This window comes from Mastigoproctus giganteus, chromosome 14, assembly GCF_048544385.1.
Source record: "Mastigoproctus giganteus isolate SK-2022 chromosome 14, ASM4854438v1, whole genome shotgun sequence".
Taxonomy (NCBI): Eukaryota; Metazoa; Arthropoda; class Arachnida; order Uropygi; family Thelyphonidae; genus Mastigoproctus; species Mastigoproctus giganteus.
The window spans coordinates 29,392,631-29,408,244 of NC_143588.1; the positions used below are offsets into that span (position 1 = coordinate 29,392,631).

At 34.5% G+C, this 15,614-nt stretch overlaps 1 protein-coding gene across 12 annotated transcripts in view; it reads left to right on the forward strand.

The window, feature by feature from the left end:
• The window catches only part of LOC150075038 (uncharacterized), a 595,491-nt gene that overhangs the window by 502,425 nt on the left and 77,452 nt on the right, over positions 1 to 15,614 (forward strand). For 2 of the 12 annotated variants that reach the window (XM_090388651.1, XM_090388650.1), the window contains exon 6: positions 4,265 to 4,324. The exons of 7 other annotated variants lie outside the window; for them this stretch is intronic. Coding sequence is in view for 2 of the 5 variants with exons in the window: in XM_090388662.1 (XP_090244788.1) it covers positions 4,265 to 4,503 (239 nt within the window). In the remaining 3 variants the exon portion in view is untranslated. Of the gene's footprint in view, positions 1 to 4,264; positions 4,565 to 9,699; positions 10,013 to 15,614 lie in introns of those variants that run through there. 3 more of the 12 variants (XR_016547877.1, XM_090388662.1, XM_090388666.1) reach the window with 3 other exon arrangements.

Consider the following 15,614-nt stretch of genomic DNA (forward strand, 5'->3'; position numbering starts at 1 on the left):
AAAGTAGCTCCGATGGTACAAAGTAGCGAATAATGCAAAATTTTTCAGAAATAGTTATTGTTTTTCCTCTTTTATAAGCAAGTATTTCTCCATACCTTGAAAATCACTGAAAGCTTGTTTGTTTAATTGCCGCTTTGAATTTACTAATTATGTTAGGAACGTTGTCTTTTGCCAATACATTACTCGTTTTCCTGCTAACTAATTAAGATAAGTTTATTAAGGTTACTCTAACTTACCTTAAGTTAGAGTAACATACAAGCTACTTTGGATTGTGTCTACAGCTTAGGCCCCAAAAACTGCGGATTTTGCTGTTTCATATTTAAATATATTTATGCTCTTAGGATATCCTTTGTGGGTGGCCCATAAAGGACACGCTGAATTCGTGGGAGTTAAGTGGGAACGCCCAAGTGAGAATGAATTTTCAAGATTGTTTTTATCCGTACAAAACAGGCAGATTCCTTCTAGTGGCTTCAGGACATCATTTCAAAATGATTTTACAATAGAGGTTTCAGAAAGTATAAAGTAATCACGGTAGATAATCACATGCACCAGATCTCTAGATCGAAGTCCTCTCTAATGAGATAACAAAATAATAACGTTCTCCCCCCCCCCCACACCGTTAGCCTTTTGTTTTCCGTAGCATATATTGGCGTCATCACTTTTTGGAGAGGTCAGGGTTAGAATAACATAAGAACTGGAGCACTATGGCCTGAATATAGAGAAGATTGTTATCATTCGCACACGGCTTACTTGTCTTAATCGAATTTATTTCTATGTTTTAAATTGCTATTTTTTAATTAAATTAATCAGCCATCAGGTTGTTAAGGGTGTTGCATTCAGTAAGTACTAGTCATCCTGTTTATCAGCTTAGCCGATTGAACTTGCCCGCGTACACACAAGATAATTCATCATTTTGTTCTCATATTTTTTTCAGTCGTTCATCAGTCCAAAAAGAGAAACTAGTCAGTCACATATGCAGAAAATATTCAACTTTCTATCTTTCACAAACTACTTAAATGATATCGAATGTAATTTACGCTACCACTTAAAATGTTTTTCTAAAAATGGGTAATGCAGTATTTCGCATGTTTACCGTAGCCTCAAAGTTGGCTGCATAATGTAGAAGACCATAATCCATTAATCCAGTATATCTTAACGTAATTCTATATCTGATAGCAGGAAATGACTCTCTTGAGTAGAGGGGTGCGCTGATTTTACCTGTGCTCTCGGCAATTACAATGGCAGGTAAGCAGAAATTTCTGCTTATTAAATTGCAGAATATGCCCAACCTAAAAATGTTGCTTGCTTCCCCCGATTTCCATTAAATTTAAATTGGAGAAGGACGGAAGTATGGGTCAACATATTTACTGTTGAGTGTTTTCAAATGAGAGAGACTTGCCCTAAACATGATCATACAGTAAGTAATATGTACATTTTTTAAGAATTTATTACTTCTGTTAAACTGATTTTGCTTTTTAGCGAGTATAATATGATATGATTATTTTGTGTCATCCTAGGTGTTTATGCAGCTTTTTTTTCTTTTTTTCAAAAAAACTCATTGGGCAAAAGAATCCTGTGCTACTGTCAAAGTACATTTTCGCTTTTTAATTGTATTCACAAAAAATGCAATTGTCCCTAAAACTAGAAAAGCCGAAACAGCTGTAGGACACACTGTCTGGAGAGACCGGTCTCGAATTCAGTGCATAATGTATCTGAAGTTTGCTTACAGATCATATTTATTAGTTTATAATGGTGGAAGAGGGATATCTGTTACTGCAATCCCACTTTATTTTGTGAATTAAGCTTGTAATGTTCTGACAAGGAATGATCTACGATTTAGATAAATTATACGGTACACAGCTTTGATTTACCACTGAAGATAGAATTTTGAGTCTGCATTGTCGTCTCTGGTTGTTCGAAAGTTCCACAAAATTGTAGATATTAATATGTCTGCGCATTATTATTTTGCACAAAATATGATAAAATAACCACTAAAGTAAGGTAAAAGTAGTTTTTTTTTTTTTTCTCTCAATTACAATTAATAGAAATTAGTGCTGACTTATTTTATTCTCAGAGAACTGGAATAAAAATCTAATAAGGTAACCTTTTTTAGTAGAGTAAATAACCCATTTATGCTCAGCTATTATTGAATTTAACTTCATCACTGACAATTAAGCATGAGAGGGGTGTAATATTATTTTAATATTTTATTTTATTACCAATTTTAACCTAGTGTATCATTTTAAACTAATAGATTTGTACGTGAATACCTCTAAACATAATCTTTATATTTTAGTTGGCAACTAAGTATTTAGTTTGCCGTTATTTCTTATTGTAAATATTAAAATTTTCTACTGGTGGTCAATGAGCAGTCATCTCAGATTTATAGGAGCGTTTGCAAAAGATTCGACTAGTCATACGTAAATTGCTGCTTATGTTTGGATAATGGTCCTATGCCACTTGGCCATAGAAACTTACGCTAACCTACTTAGAAATAATTTTTCAAATGTGTTTCTGTATAACACTCTGTACTGTTCAAACCTGTGTGTTTGTTGTTTATTAAACCTTGCCATTATATTTTCAGAGTTGTAATGTTATGAATTTACATTATTCATTGTTATAATTATCTTGAAATTTATTTTGGAAAAAAAAAAAAAATAACTGAAGTGCTAGTCTTCTTATATTTCATAAGAGTGTGTGTGCATAATATTTTCATTGGTACACATTAAAAGTTACGTAGGGGCACTACTTTCAGATTGCATTTTCGTGCTTATTACATTTGTACTACAAGAAGAATACAGTTGATAGTTTGTTCGAAACTAATGGTGATACAGGTACAATTGGTTTGCTACGCCCAAACCATCTCTTTTGGCTGCTGCTTCTCAATCAGAAAAACATGGGGCAAAAACTGAATTTTTCAGGGCAAAGAAAACTTGATTAACTTAGCACCTAGTGAATTAAAAAAAAAAAAAAACTTCTTCCGGTCATAAACGTGATTTAAATCCATTGGTTGCTGTTCCATCTCCACCAAAGAGACGTTGGCGTACTGAGGAAGGGAGAACTAAGTTTTTCTGTAGCCTTTTTTTTAACCAAAGTTAGTGTGAAGGTTAGGAAAACCTACGTGAAAATCAAACAGTACTTAAAAGTGATTTTTTTTTTTTTTTTTTCCTTCTTCTTCCTCTTGCAAATTATTTGAATGTACTCGTATATTCAGTATCTGAGAACCGGATACAAAACGAAATGGGAAAATCAGAAGCCTTGACTGATCGATGTTGCTTTCCTGTTCTCCCTTCCTGTTTCTCATTCCAAATTACTCTTCAAAATGCACTAAAGGGGGGGGGGGGATAAGGGCATGACATGTAAAACCAAATAATTGTGTAACCAAAGAACCAGGGCGTTTTCCAGTGCCCATCGAAGAGGTGTCTGAATTTAACTGCCGAGATGGACTATAAAGGCTATTTAGGTTCATTGTTTTCAGGAAAGAAAGAAAGAAAGAAAAGAAAATCTGCATCTTATAATCCAAAAAATACAGTGTAAGCGAAGGCAGAATGGTCCAGATTACATTTGCTTTTGGTGATTTATTTCATTTTACCCCATTGATTTAAACATAATTCAAACTTAGATTGCAAGAAGTGTTAACACCAAGACACAATTTACCCTCTCCGTTTTAATCCTGTGTATTAATTTAATAAATAAATTTATTTGAATTTAATTAATTTATAATGTGACAATTATTAACCATGTAAAAATATTTATTTATTGCTTGTTAAAAAAGTAAAAAAGTTGTTTATATGTAACAGTTATTAGGTCTTCACAATAATATTGCTAAGATTTTTATATATGTGTACTCTAATGTTTTATGTTAAGTTACTGCTTTTAAAGTCTTCATCAAGTGTGGTCGTGTTTATGTTCCTTTTTTTTTTTTTTTTTTCATCATCATCATGTTGTCATTAATTGCTAAGTGCAACTCATGGCGTTCCGTTAAATGTCTGGGGAGTATATGTTTGATCACCTATAAATTATATAAAACAAATAAAGCTCTATATCAGATTGCATTAATTATAATACACCTTTGATATCTTGTAACGTTTTTCTTATATGTAAAAAATGAATTACTTTGCAGTATTTATAAACTTAAATGTGATTGCGAATGCTAGCAGAATCACGTAAAGAACGGGCGCTGCGGTTCTTTCAGCAACACTTCCTCATTCACGTTGCTGTTTCAGAATTACGTAACTCTGATTCATCGTTTTTATCTATACAGGTACTTTTTTCGACGCCTGTTATCCTCCGTACACTACGGTGTCACAGTGGAACCCCAAACCAAAAACATTCCCGTGCGACGTCTGCAAGAAAACGTTTTGTTCCCCGTCTTCTGTTCGTGTTCATCGCTACTTCGAACACAGGACACACAAGTCCTTTCGTTGCGACCAGTGTGGCAAGGTGTTCACCAGAAAGCACACCCTTGTGAAGCACGCTCATCTACATAACCACCAGGTATAAAATCGGTGCTCGGTAGAACTGAGGAAGAAATGAGAACAATAATGTGTATATGAAGTACGCCTTGCTGAATGTTTCAGAAGATCGTATTAGAACAGCTGATTGTATGATATTTTGAAGCAGTATATACTTTTTGTGCTTTTTAACACGCTCTTTGAGAGCATGCCTGTAGCATGATAAAAAATAAAATAACTGTGTAATCGAACTTTTCCCCGATTATTGTGTTCACACTTAACATAAACAATTGTGCTTTTCTTTTTGTTTTGTGAGTTGTCTCGTATTTTAAGTTGTACCGTAATTCTACTCCACGATTGTGGAACTAAATGAATTGTTATTTAAAAACACAAGGATGCATAACAGCGACATTAACACTGAAGAGAATTCGATCGCAGAAGTTTGTATCTATACGGAGGATATTCTTCTCGTCCTATGCAGCAAATGTGCAGTTTTAAAGCTAAATTGCATAGCCAGTAAATTTTTTTTTACCATTAATACCATTACATGACACCCATGTACACTTCAAAATAGAGAGAGCTTGACAATTTAAGTATATAGATCATGGTTATTTATATTGTCGAAATTGTATTGTTCTGATGGCTTCAAGTATACCTGGTGGGTAGGAAAGTACAAGATTTTGCTGCATGATTGTGGAGCTAAATTATTAAAATTTATTGATATGCTATTCATTTCAATCTTATTCCATCATCCTCAGTGGACGACAAATTAATGATCGTTATATTAAATCGTTGTGCCACTTCTGCCTTTGTTATAACCAGACTTTGCCATCCAAAACATGCCATCTGAAGAAACATGATCGAACACTGCATTTGCATTTTAGGTACCTCATACAGTATCTGTGCAGCCTTCTGCATTCCTTTTACTCCTAAAATGATATATAACTTACTTTTATTTCATCTGTCATCATGCCATTTTGTTATGCTCCACTCTGTTATTAATACAAATAATATTGCTAACTTGAAATTGAAAATAATCATAACGACACGATTGTACTATATTTTATTCTGTTACCAGTGTTTTCAACCCCTCTATCAGTGTAATTAGTCTTATTGTCACGCGCTTTTTTGGGACAACCTGTATTGTGTTATGTAAATATATAAATAAAATAGTCGCAGAACAATTGGTGTGCTTAGAAGGTAAAAATAATATTAGACAAAAGAAGAGATACGTTTTAAAAAATACAGATCATGGATGGTAGTGTCAGTTGTGGATTTTGTGTAATTGTTTAATACAGTATATACATATACGTGTAAGGCTTTTTTCAGTGCCTTGAATGGTAACAAAAATGCTATCAGTTTTGATTATACAACTGATAAGGTGAAATTTTGTGTATCCATTAGATAATAGATAATGTATTCGCATTTGTCGCAATTACCATTTCTTTTTTAGTGAGTATGAAGTACGGTAACATCATTGTAAACCTTCTAAGACTGATAATATTTTCAGCGCCTAGTACACCCTTTATTATGAATTGTAGATGCAGATTTGCAGTAGGTTATATTTTGCTCGTTAAATTTCTCCAATTAAAAACAGGACTGTAGTTAATAATATGTAGCTTATAAAGCTGTGTTAAGTTGAAAAATGGAACATGGATAACGTATCATTTTATAGCTTATAGCCTTTATCAAGAATGCAGTGTCTCCTATTTGAAATATATAGGTTTGGGGCTTGTTTTGTTGTTATTTAGTTTTTAGGAGCATTAGCAACTTAAGGCCATATTGCTCCGGGATATGCGGTGGTCATTCCCTGACCTTTCCGCATCCTCCGTATTTGGTGGTGACGGGCTCGAACCCCGGTCTAATCAAGAAGCATGTGCTACGCACTGCTGCTCCTTCCCACCTGGCTACGGAGGCGCCAAGGTTTGGGGCCTTTTTCTGCACTTAATGAAATACCAATTTGATTTTGATTCATAATTGTGGGGGATTATTAATTTTTTTTTAAGACAGTGATGGGGAATATCAAACTTATTATATAAATACTGTAGTATGAAATTAACGATTTATATACGGTTAAATCAACATTAAAAATATTTAATTACTTAAAATAATCCACTAACAAAAAAAAAAAACCTAAATATTCGAGGAAACTAATAAAAACTGCAACTGATTTTTCTCGTAAGATCCTCAGGTGGCACACCACCACTGATACAAGGAGGCGGCATAGCTTTGACACACAGTTTCAAATCTTCAACCGCAGTCATCACGAGACGTGTAATTATAGAAATATTTAATATATTTTTATAATTATTGCCTCCTAAGAGCTTTAGCCCTCGTAAGTAAAATTTGATTATTATACAAAAATCCTGTTCATTTTTAATAAAGTTGATTGGTCAGTACTTTACTATATATGTGCGCGTGTTTATATAATTATTTTCTGCCCGATATTTTTCTTATTGGATGTTTCGTGTAATTGCATTTTAGGTTCATTATGAGTTGTACTCTCTCTCTCCCTCTCTAGGACTGATTCCAATTCCTCGCCGTCAATACATGTCTCTGCCGAACTCCTTACCTAGCGAGCTACCAGGTCAAGTTACTTATTGTACTTTGTGCAACAGGAACTTCTCCACCAACTGGAGTCTGCGACGCCACTTACTTCTGCATCGCCCGTATCGACGGAAGTTTCAGTGTCCATCGTGTCCTAAGGCATTTAGTTGGCCAGGAGATCTGAAAGCACATATACGTTTGGCTCATGGTTACACTCCATGATCTGTTTAAAAAAAAAAAAAAAAAAAAAGTAATAATAATGATAAAAGTTTGAAAAAATAAAGTTAAAAAATGATCGCGTATTGAACAGGTTTCGATAGTCGTCCGGTACTTTTTTACCGTTTTTTTTTTCTCTCCTACTAGATAATGCTTGCCAACTGGATGTCTGTAAGATCTATGTGTGCGCTTGATGGATTTGGTTGTTGTGTACCTTTTACAGCCCTAAATTGTTTCTTTCCCAGTTATAACATTTATAATTTCTTTAATGTTAAATTTAGTCATTCTTAAAAATATTTTCCGTGCATTATAAACACTGTATGTTCTTAAAACTTGAAAACACATCGCATCCAGTAATGAGTACGTACATCAAGTTATTCGAGAAGTTTCTTCCGCTGCATCAGATAATAAGATTTAAATTGGAGCAACAATTTCAACTCCAAAGTAACAGAAATACATCAAGCGCAAGAGGTTACCACTTGTGCACGATGAAAAGACGGTTTAGTTATGAAAACTTTAATCATTAGTTTACTGATGCACTAGTGCAGTTATGTATTTTACTGCTTTTTTTTTTTTTTTTTTCTCTCTGATGTCTTTATCCACTTGAGTATCATACACGATTATTTGGTTATCTGTCAAATCTCATGATGCCTCTGAAGTACTGTGCTTTCTTTCTTGCTGAAAATGTTTATCGAAGTTTGTGTGAAACTTTTTTCTTTCACCTTACACAATATCTGTTACGCTTTTGTTTAGTGTGAACGAATGTTTTGTTAATATGAAAGTAGGAGAGAGATTAAACCATCGACTTTTTGTGTTAACTGTCATAATTTCTTACTCAGCAGCGCCATTATCCAATGGTGCAAGGTGTGCGGCTACGCTGAGGCTGTCACCACAGGGAAGGCCCAAGAGCAAAAGAGAAAACTTAGAAAGTTATATAAAAAATGAATTGCATTGCACCAACAAGGGTATAAACTCGTAATAATACTCCAGTTCCTCATTTTAACAACGTAGAGTGCAATTTTTCACTTCTGTACAATATCTGTTGTCACTTTCCTGTAGATCTACCTTTTCTGCAAATGCTTGTTGGTTTTTGCGTGCAAGTATTCTTTCACAACATACAAGACCCCTCGAACACTGATATGTTAAGGATTGGATCTGGTGTTCAAAAACAAAAAATCTTTTCCTCTCGTACTGCAAACAAGAACGCTAAAAAAAAAAAAAAAACAGTCTGGATATTTAATCAAACGTATTGAAAAGCAGATGTAAAATCTACTAACAGAATTGATTTTATAAGGCTGATTTGTATCAAAACACGAAATAGTACGTTACAGTAGCACCGATCGAGAGGAGAGGAGGTGCGACATATGCAATGCACTCGGGCCTCCGATTGAAAAAGGATACAAATCTGAACTAAGGGGTTTGGCCCATCTGACGCTCCTGTCAAGAAGAGTCAGATGGACCCGGACCTCTGCTGAACTCAAGCACCGGCCCTTTGTTACAGTTCCAAATTTATGGAGTCCGGTTAAGTATGACATGTTCACAATTTGTGTTTCTAATACATGAAATTGAATAAAAAGTTGTCCATACTGTCTGAACAGGCTTGTTTTTTTATTACTGAAAAAAAAAAAAAAAAAAAAAGAGTCGGTTCTCTATATAAACATCTTTTAAATTCGGACAGACAGACAGCTTAGCTTAGTTTAGTTTTGTTTTATATCTGTGTAAAGACGAAATGGCTGCTTATAGCAGACATTTTCAATCTAGTGCTTGCGGCTACCATAATGCTTCCTTGAGGTTATAAAGCGCGCTCTATAACAGACTTGAGATGCTGTTCGGGAGCACCGAGTTCACTGCTTACTTTACAAGCCCGTTCTATTTAAGCTGATGGGTAATAATGAAAGGTTGGCCCATTAAAGTGCTCAACACCGAAAGAGAGTCGAGAACGACTGCAATAAAGTATTCCACAATTGCAGTTCACGTTCATGAGTATATAACTGATATGTTTTTGCGCTATGATTTATTATTATTTTTTAATTACTGAACAGAAACCGTTCAAGAAATCGTTGTAAGTGAATCGTAATATAACTGTTGTTTTGTTTGTATATAACACTGATCCCCACATACAGCTTTATTAAAATGTGTGTTGTATTTGCCCATCTTGTAAAATCAAATGCAGTTTAATAAAATATGTTGTTTTTCCAAGAACTAATGTGTGTGTTTGTGTATTATTTTTCCTAAGAACGATGCCTAGCACAAACTACCTGCAATTTTAAGGGATTTTTTAAATTCTCTTTTGCGAAAGAGCGGTAAAAATTAGTATATTAAAATGATATGCGTGCTATTTTTGCCGATTATTGAAAACATGTGCATTCTTACATAAAAGGTCTTTTTTTTTACTCCTGTTTAGTTAAGCTTTTAATTCACAGAATGTTTGTATTCCTCTAGTTGCTTACGTTTTTGTTTTTGTTTTTTTCTTTTTCCACAGAAGTTCGCTACTTGTGTGGAGAATGCGGGAAGTCCTTTTCCAATCCCGGCAACGTAAGTCGACATCGTCGTTATCAGCACGGCCACCTGAAAAGCTTTAAGTGTTTTGTCTGTGACAGGGTGTGCAAGAGGGCCGACAAGCTTCGCGAACACTTAAAGAGGATTCATCACATCATGTGTTGAGACTGCGATCTAACTTTGCCCTTACGTTATGTACATCTTGAAAACATAACTCGCACTAGCAGGCATCTTACAAAATTGTGAGTCTGTGAAGCTCTTTGGTACTTAGAACGGATTAAAGATAAACAAATTAATAGTTTGTTGATTTTCCTTTTCTTATTTTGTTACATAATAAGCACATTGAAATAAGCTTTTCTGCTGTTGAAAATAATAACGAATAATTACTTAATGCAACAGTGCAGTATATGTGTGTATATTAATTTCTTCCACTATAATAAACGTATCAGCCTGTAAGAAGACGGGTAGTAAACCTGTGATTATAATGCACCAGCACAAAAAAGGTTACTAAGATATCTATCCGTGCTGTTATATTTTGTTGCTATTATAAGTGGTGTATAAATAAAGTTACTGCACAACTAAAGAGTACTTGTAATTTTATTGTAATCACAGTACATATAAATTCAGTGGTTATTTTGACTTTCTTTTCGAAAACAATATTAATGGATTTAAGAAAGTTGATAATAACTAAGCAGTGAACCATCACAAAGCTTTTTCTTTAATTATAAGAATGTTGATACCTAGGCATGACATGTTCCTTGGCGAAATAATAAAAGGTTTCTCATCTTGGAAATATCTTGGTTTGGGATGGGGATGTTGTTATTTTCACTTGAAAATACATAAAAAATGGTTTCGATTGAATATGTGTTGTTGGTTTCTCTCTTCCTAATGGAGTTATTTTTAAATAAAGAGGGTGTTCATAAAATATCTGAACGATTTTAAATTGTAATAAAATAAAAGCGAGATATGGTAAGAAGAAACGGGCTTATTAATATTATACAGAGAAACTCAAGAAGTTTAATTCACATGATTGTTACACTCCGAAGTGTGTACTATTGGCTGCACGTAAGATATTTCATTAATCTCTCTCCATGTGTTTTCCAGCGTCTGCATGGACTCTTGCTACAGCATCCGTGACCTGTAGTTCTGATTGTGGAGCTTTTGTATGGTGCACAAAATGCTTAACGAACCCTACATGAAAAGTGATCTGGTGACCATGGCGGCCAAGGGATAAGGGATTGATTTTTTGGGAAATGGCTTCGCCAACTAGCAGAACTAGGCGGTGGTGCTCCGTCCTGCTGAAAAATGTTTGTTTGCATCTGCGGAAACACAAAATTCTCCAGCATGTCGAGATAAGAAGTCAGTGTTTTCAGTGAAGAAGGGACCAGTGACGCGATCATACATCTAGCCACATCACACCATTGAAATTAGGGCTATCGTGTCGAAGTTCGAGAACTGCGTGGAGCATTTTCTGCACGATCGAACATAATGTTCGTTCACTATCTCTGATACTTGGAGAGTCCTCCTTGGAGAATAGAGGATGCAGGTAATGACGACAGAAACTGTTCGTCGTCATCAGGAGGCGGTGTCTTTTTAAGATTATGTAGAAATTAAGCGTGTCTTACGCTACAGCCTCGTTTATAATTCCTGCATGACCAGAATATTTTCTCTATTAAACACTTCTGCTTGCTTTGAATTTTGCATACCAGCCTCTGATGTTCTTTGATTGTATTGCGTGTCTGTCGAAGTCTCCTTGAGTTTCAGTAATTGGTTTCGTTTCAATAAACTTTTTTTTTCTTCTTTTTTTTTTGTAACGTTGCCATTTTCAATTTACTGTTGTCACGTTTCCAGGATTGAAAAGGAAAATTCAATGTGTAGTTCAGCAATTAGGTTACAATGAAATTGTTTATAGATATTTTATGGAAATCTCTGTATAATTTTTGCTTTCTCAACGCTACTATATTTTGTTTTTTTAATGCCTGCCCCACAAAACACAGAGAAGACTTTCTTGATTTATAGGCTGTTATTTTTATTAACATATATTATTATTTTGATAATAATAATTATAAAATGTTCTTATAATAATTATTATTAATTGTTCAGAAATCCATATACTACAAACGTACTAATGATGAACAAAGAGAAAAACTGCATATTCACAACTATTATTAAATTTAATAATAGTTGTGAATACAGGATACAGGACATTTATAGGATGTCTGATTTATAGGAAACCTGGAAACAATGTCCCTCCCACAAAAAAAAAAAAAAAAAAAATGAAGTTCAACCCGTATTAGCATATATTAAACCAACTTTGTAATAATCAGGTGAACTATGAAGACCTCACATCTCTCATGCTGTGATGATTTGAAACTTATGCAGTTTAATTTTTTTAAAGAGTTATCCACATATCTTTGCTAGACGAATACTTTCTACATTCACTGGTGCAAAGTGATGTAAATTAAATAATACTTAGTACCATTTTAAATTATAAGAAAAGACATCGCCTGGTAAATCTATAATAGATTTTTATTTTTGGTTAATTTCACTAACATAAAGGATATTTTTGGCTAGAGCCTTAGACTGTAAGGGTTTACTGACATATGGGTTAGTGCAATTGCATCATTTTTATACGTGATAAACTACGTGTACAATGATCATCTACCAGGGTAGATGAATTGGCATCGTTTTAATTGTATATTGTATCATTGTTAGTATAAACCAGAGCCTCTACCTTTTTTCTTGCTTTCCTAGGTCTAATAGGGGCAGATATCTGGATAACACAGTTTTTTTTTTTTTTTTTTTTATCCCATACCATTTTACAAACGGTGTCGTCTGGGTGGTGGTATCCGCCAAGAAATTTCTCTTATCCTTCTACAAATATTATATCATTGTATACGTAGTTTATTACGTATAAAAATGATGCGACTGTACTAACCCATATGTCAATAAACCCCTGTAGTCTAAGGCTCTATCCAAAAACATCCTTTAGTCTAAATCAGTGCACGGCATCGGGCATCTCTCATATTGTGGAGTTATGCTTCATAACTGGATTGTTACTGTTGCAACACCAAGATACCTACTCGCCCACCAAGGAGAAGCCAACAAGCCTTGAAACGGTGCGATCTGCGGGAACTTGATGCTGCATGAGTTACCGAGAATAGGTAACAAGTCTTCCCTATAGGGAAGCGTTGCCTATTTGAAGGATTAATGAGTAAGAAAAATTTGCTCCCTTTCCTCTTTCAACGGCATTTATTCTTCCTCTCCACCGATAACTTTCCTCTACCTTTTTGCTTTTCTAGGTCTAATCGGGACAGATATGTGGATAACAAAGTTTTTTTTTTTATCCCATACCATTTTACAAACGGTGTCGTCTGGGTGGTGGTATCCGCCGAGAATAAGTAACAGTAAGCTTCTCCAACAGTAGTTATCTACCATGGTAGATGATCATACGTAGTTCATTACGCATAAAAATGATGCAGTTGCACAACCCATATATGTCAGTACACTAACATACATTACAACTAATATTTATTGGAGAAATTTACTTTCATCAACTTCTTTCATGGTCTGCCGAGTTTATTTGTAAATTTTTCAGAAAAAAAGTACGCGTGTTTAATTCTCTGATTCAATTACTGTATTGTATCATTTGGTATTCACTTTCTTTTTCTATGTTGTGTTTTAGAAAATCTAAAAAGCATGTGAAGCTCCGGTTGGTCTCTTCGTGATAATTTAAATAAAATTAATTTGAAAACTTAATTTATACTCTAAACTCCCATAATGTAGGACATTGAGAATATAATAAATTTAAAAGTTCTTTTGTAAGATCCTTTGAAGGCAGAGGAAATCTTATAGAATTAGGATCTTAAATTTCAGAAAGTGGATAATTCAGTACACATGTCACAGTTAAGCCGTCATGGACCAAGGAGTCATATTAAATCAAGACTTACCGAAAGAGTTTTTGTAAGTGGACCCTGTTAATACATTCCCTTTACAATCCACGCAAATACCGAATCCGAAGTTTTGTAAAAGGCAAGAGGACTTTGATTATTAATTCCACTATGAAAGCTTCGTTTACGAAATACTGTTCAATACTGTCTTAAAAGTGTTAAATTTAAAATATATACTGAAAAAAAGAACTTTAAAGTATTCGTTTTGTAATATAAAAGCCATGACAACTTTACAAAGAAGACCCTAACCCCCCAAAAAACGTCGGTCAGTGTGAATTCGCCCCCACCCCCACCCAACTCATAACGGACAAAGTGGACCATATTCATTTTATCTCTTAAAACTCTCAACTGCTCTGGTCATCCATCACTGTTCTAACTGATTTTCTTAGGGAAACACTAGACATTTTAGTTTGCTACTCCTCTTCCCTCCCAAAATGAGAACAACCTTTTCCGTCATTCATGCTATTTGGCTTTCTCTTTATATGAGCTAAAAACCGATGCGAATGAAACTTTTCACGACGGACATATCACTTAAAGCAAAGTACATCTCAAGAAAACAGATAGATCTACTGATGGATCATACGAGGTGCATTGGTGCGATGAGAAATTCTTCGAGGACAACTTGGTGGTGGTGGGGGGAAATGAATATAGGGTCTAACCTGGAATGGTTGGTGTCACAAAGATTATGCTGGAATCGAGAATAAAAAGTTCCGTTTGTTGTGCCCTTTGTGATGCCATTCTTATAATGAATAAATAGACAGCAAGTTGAAAACGAGTTTTAGATTTTTCCCCTGTTGAATTAAAGTAATAAATTAGACATTAGCAGTGGTATTCTGACCACAGATAACTCGCTTTCTTTAATGCGTTTTTACCACTTGAAAACGTCAGTTTTGTTCAAACACTTGTCTCCGTAAACGTCTTAACTTTTCTCTCATAGTCTCTGTACCATTTATACCACGTTGAACAGAATAGCGAATAACAAAACGCTGCCCATTCTTTGAATGTTGCATTATGCAGCTCATAAAACGGCTCAGTACTTTAATTTAAAACCCCTTTGCAACCACCACACATGTCAGAAGTTGCAACCTGCCAGCTTATTCTTGGATCCTGCTGTCAGCCATCTGCAGTCTCCCAAACTTAATGATTGGATAAGGTAAGGCTGACAATTTTTATATTGTCTTTACTTAATAAATGTAAATAATTTACTCAATAAATGAGCAGTTTTATCATTTAAGTTTTAATGTTAACACTGCTCTTTGTAGTATTAAAAAAATAAGCAAATAGGAGTAGGTTAGCATTTGTTCATGCTTCACATACAAAGGGTCATTATTATGATAATACAGAAACTGTACGCGTTAAAGAAAACGACTGAATAGAAAATTACAAAACAGAGGGGTCATGGTAGGAGGGTAGGAGGCTAATAAAAAAAAAATCCAATTTTTTTTTTATTAGCAAATTTTTTTTTTTATTAGCAATGCCTACTTTAGGCATTGCTAGTTAATAGCAGCGCCTAAAGTTGGCTTACAATCTAAAAATTTTAAATAGAACGGACATGCTCACTGACGAAATTTTTAACTCTTCGGGGAGGAAGGGGGCGCAGCACCGTTTCATCTACTGTGCAGATTTTTTTTTTTTTTTTTTTTTTCAATGTAAATCAGTTAATCGAGCTGGGGAGGGGGGTGTTAGTAATTCCCTGTATGCCTAGCGGAATGATGTGTACTAGAAAAAGAGTAGCGAGTCCCCACATGAATCATGTACACAGTCTAATAATCAGCCTTAACTAGTTTTCATGTTGTAATATTTAGCATACATGGCTGCATGAATTTAGATTATATTTTGACTTGACTAATTAATTTATTCCAGTAACGTAAAACACTAAACGGCTGAAAAGAGAAAGACGCTTTTATGTTTCGAGGAAGCAAAGGTGATGTATGCCAGTTAGTACCTT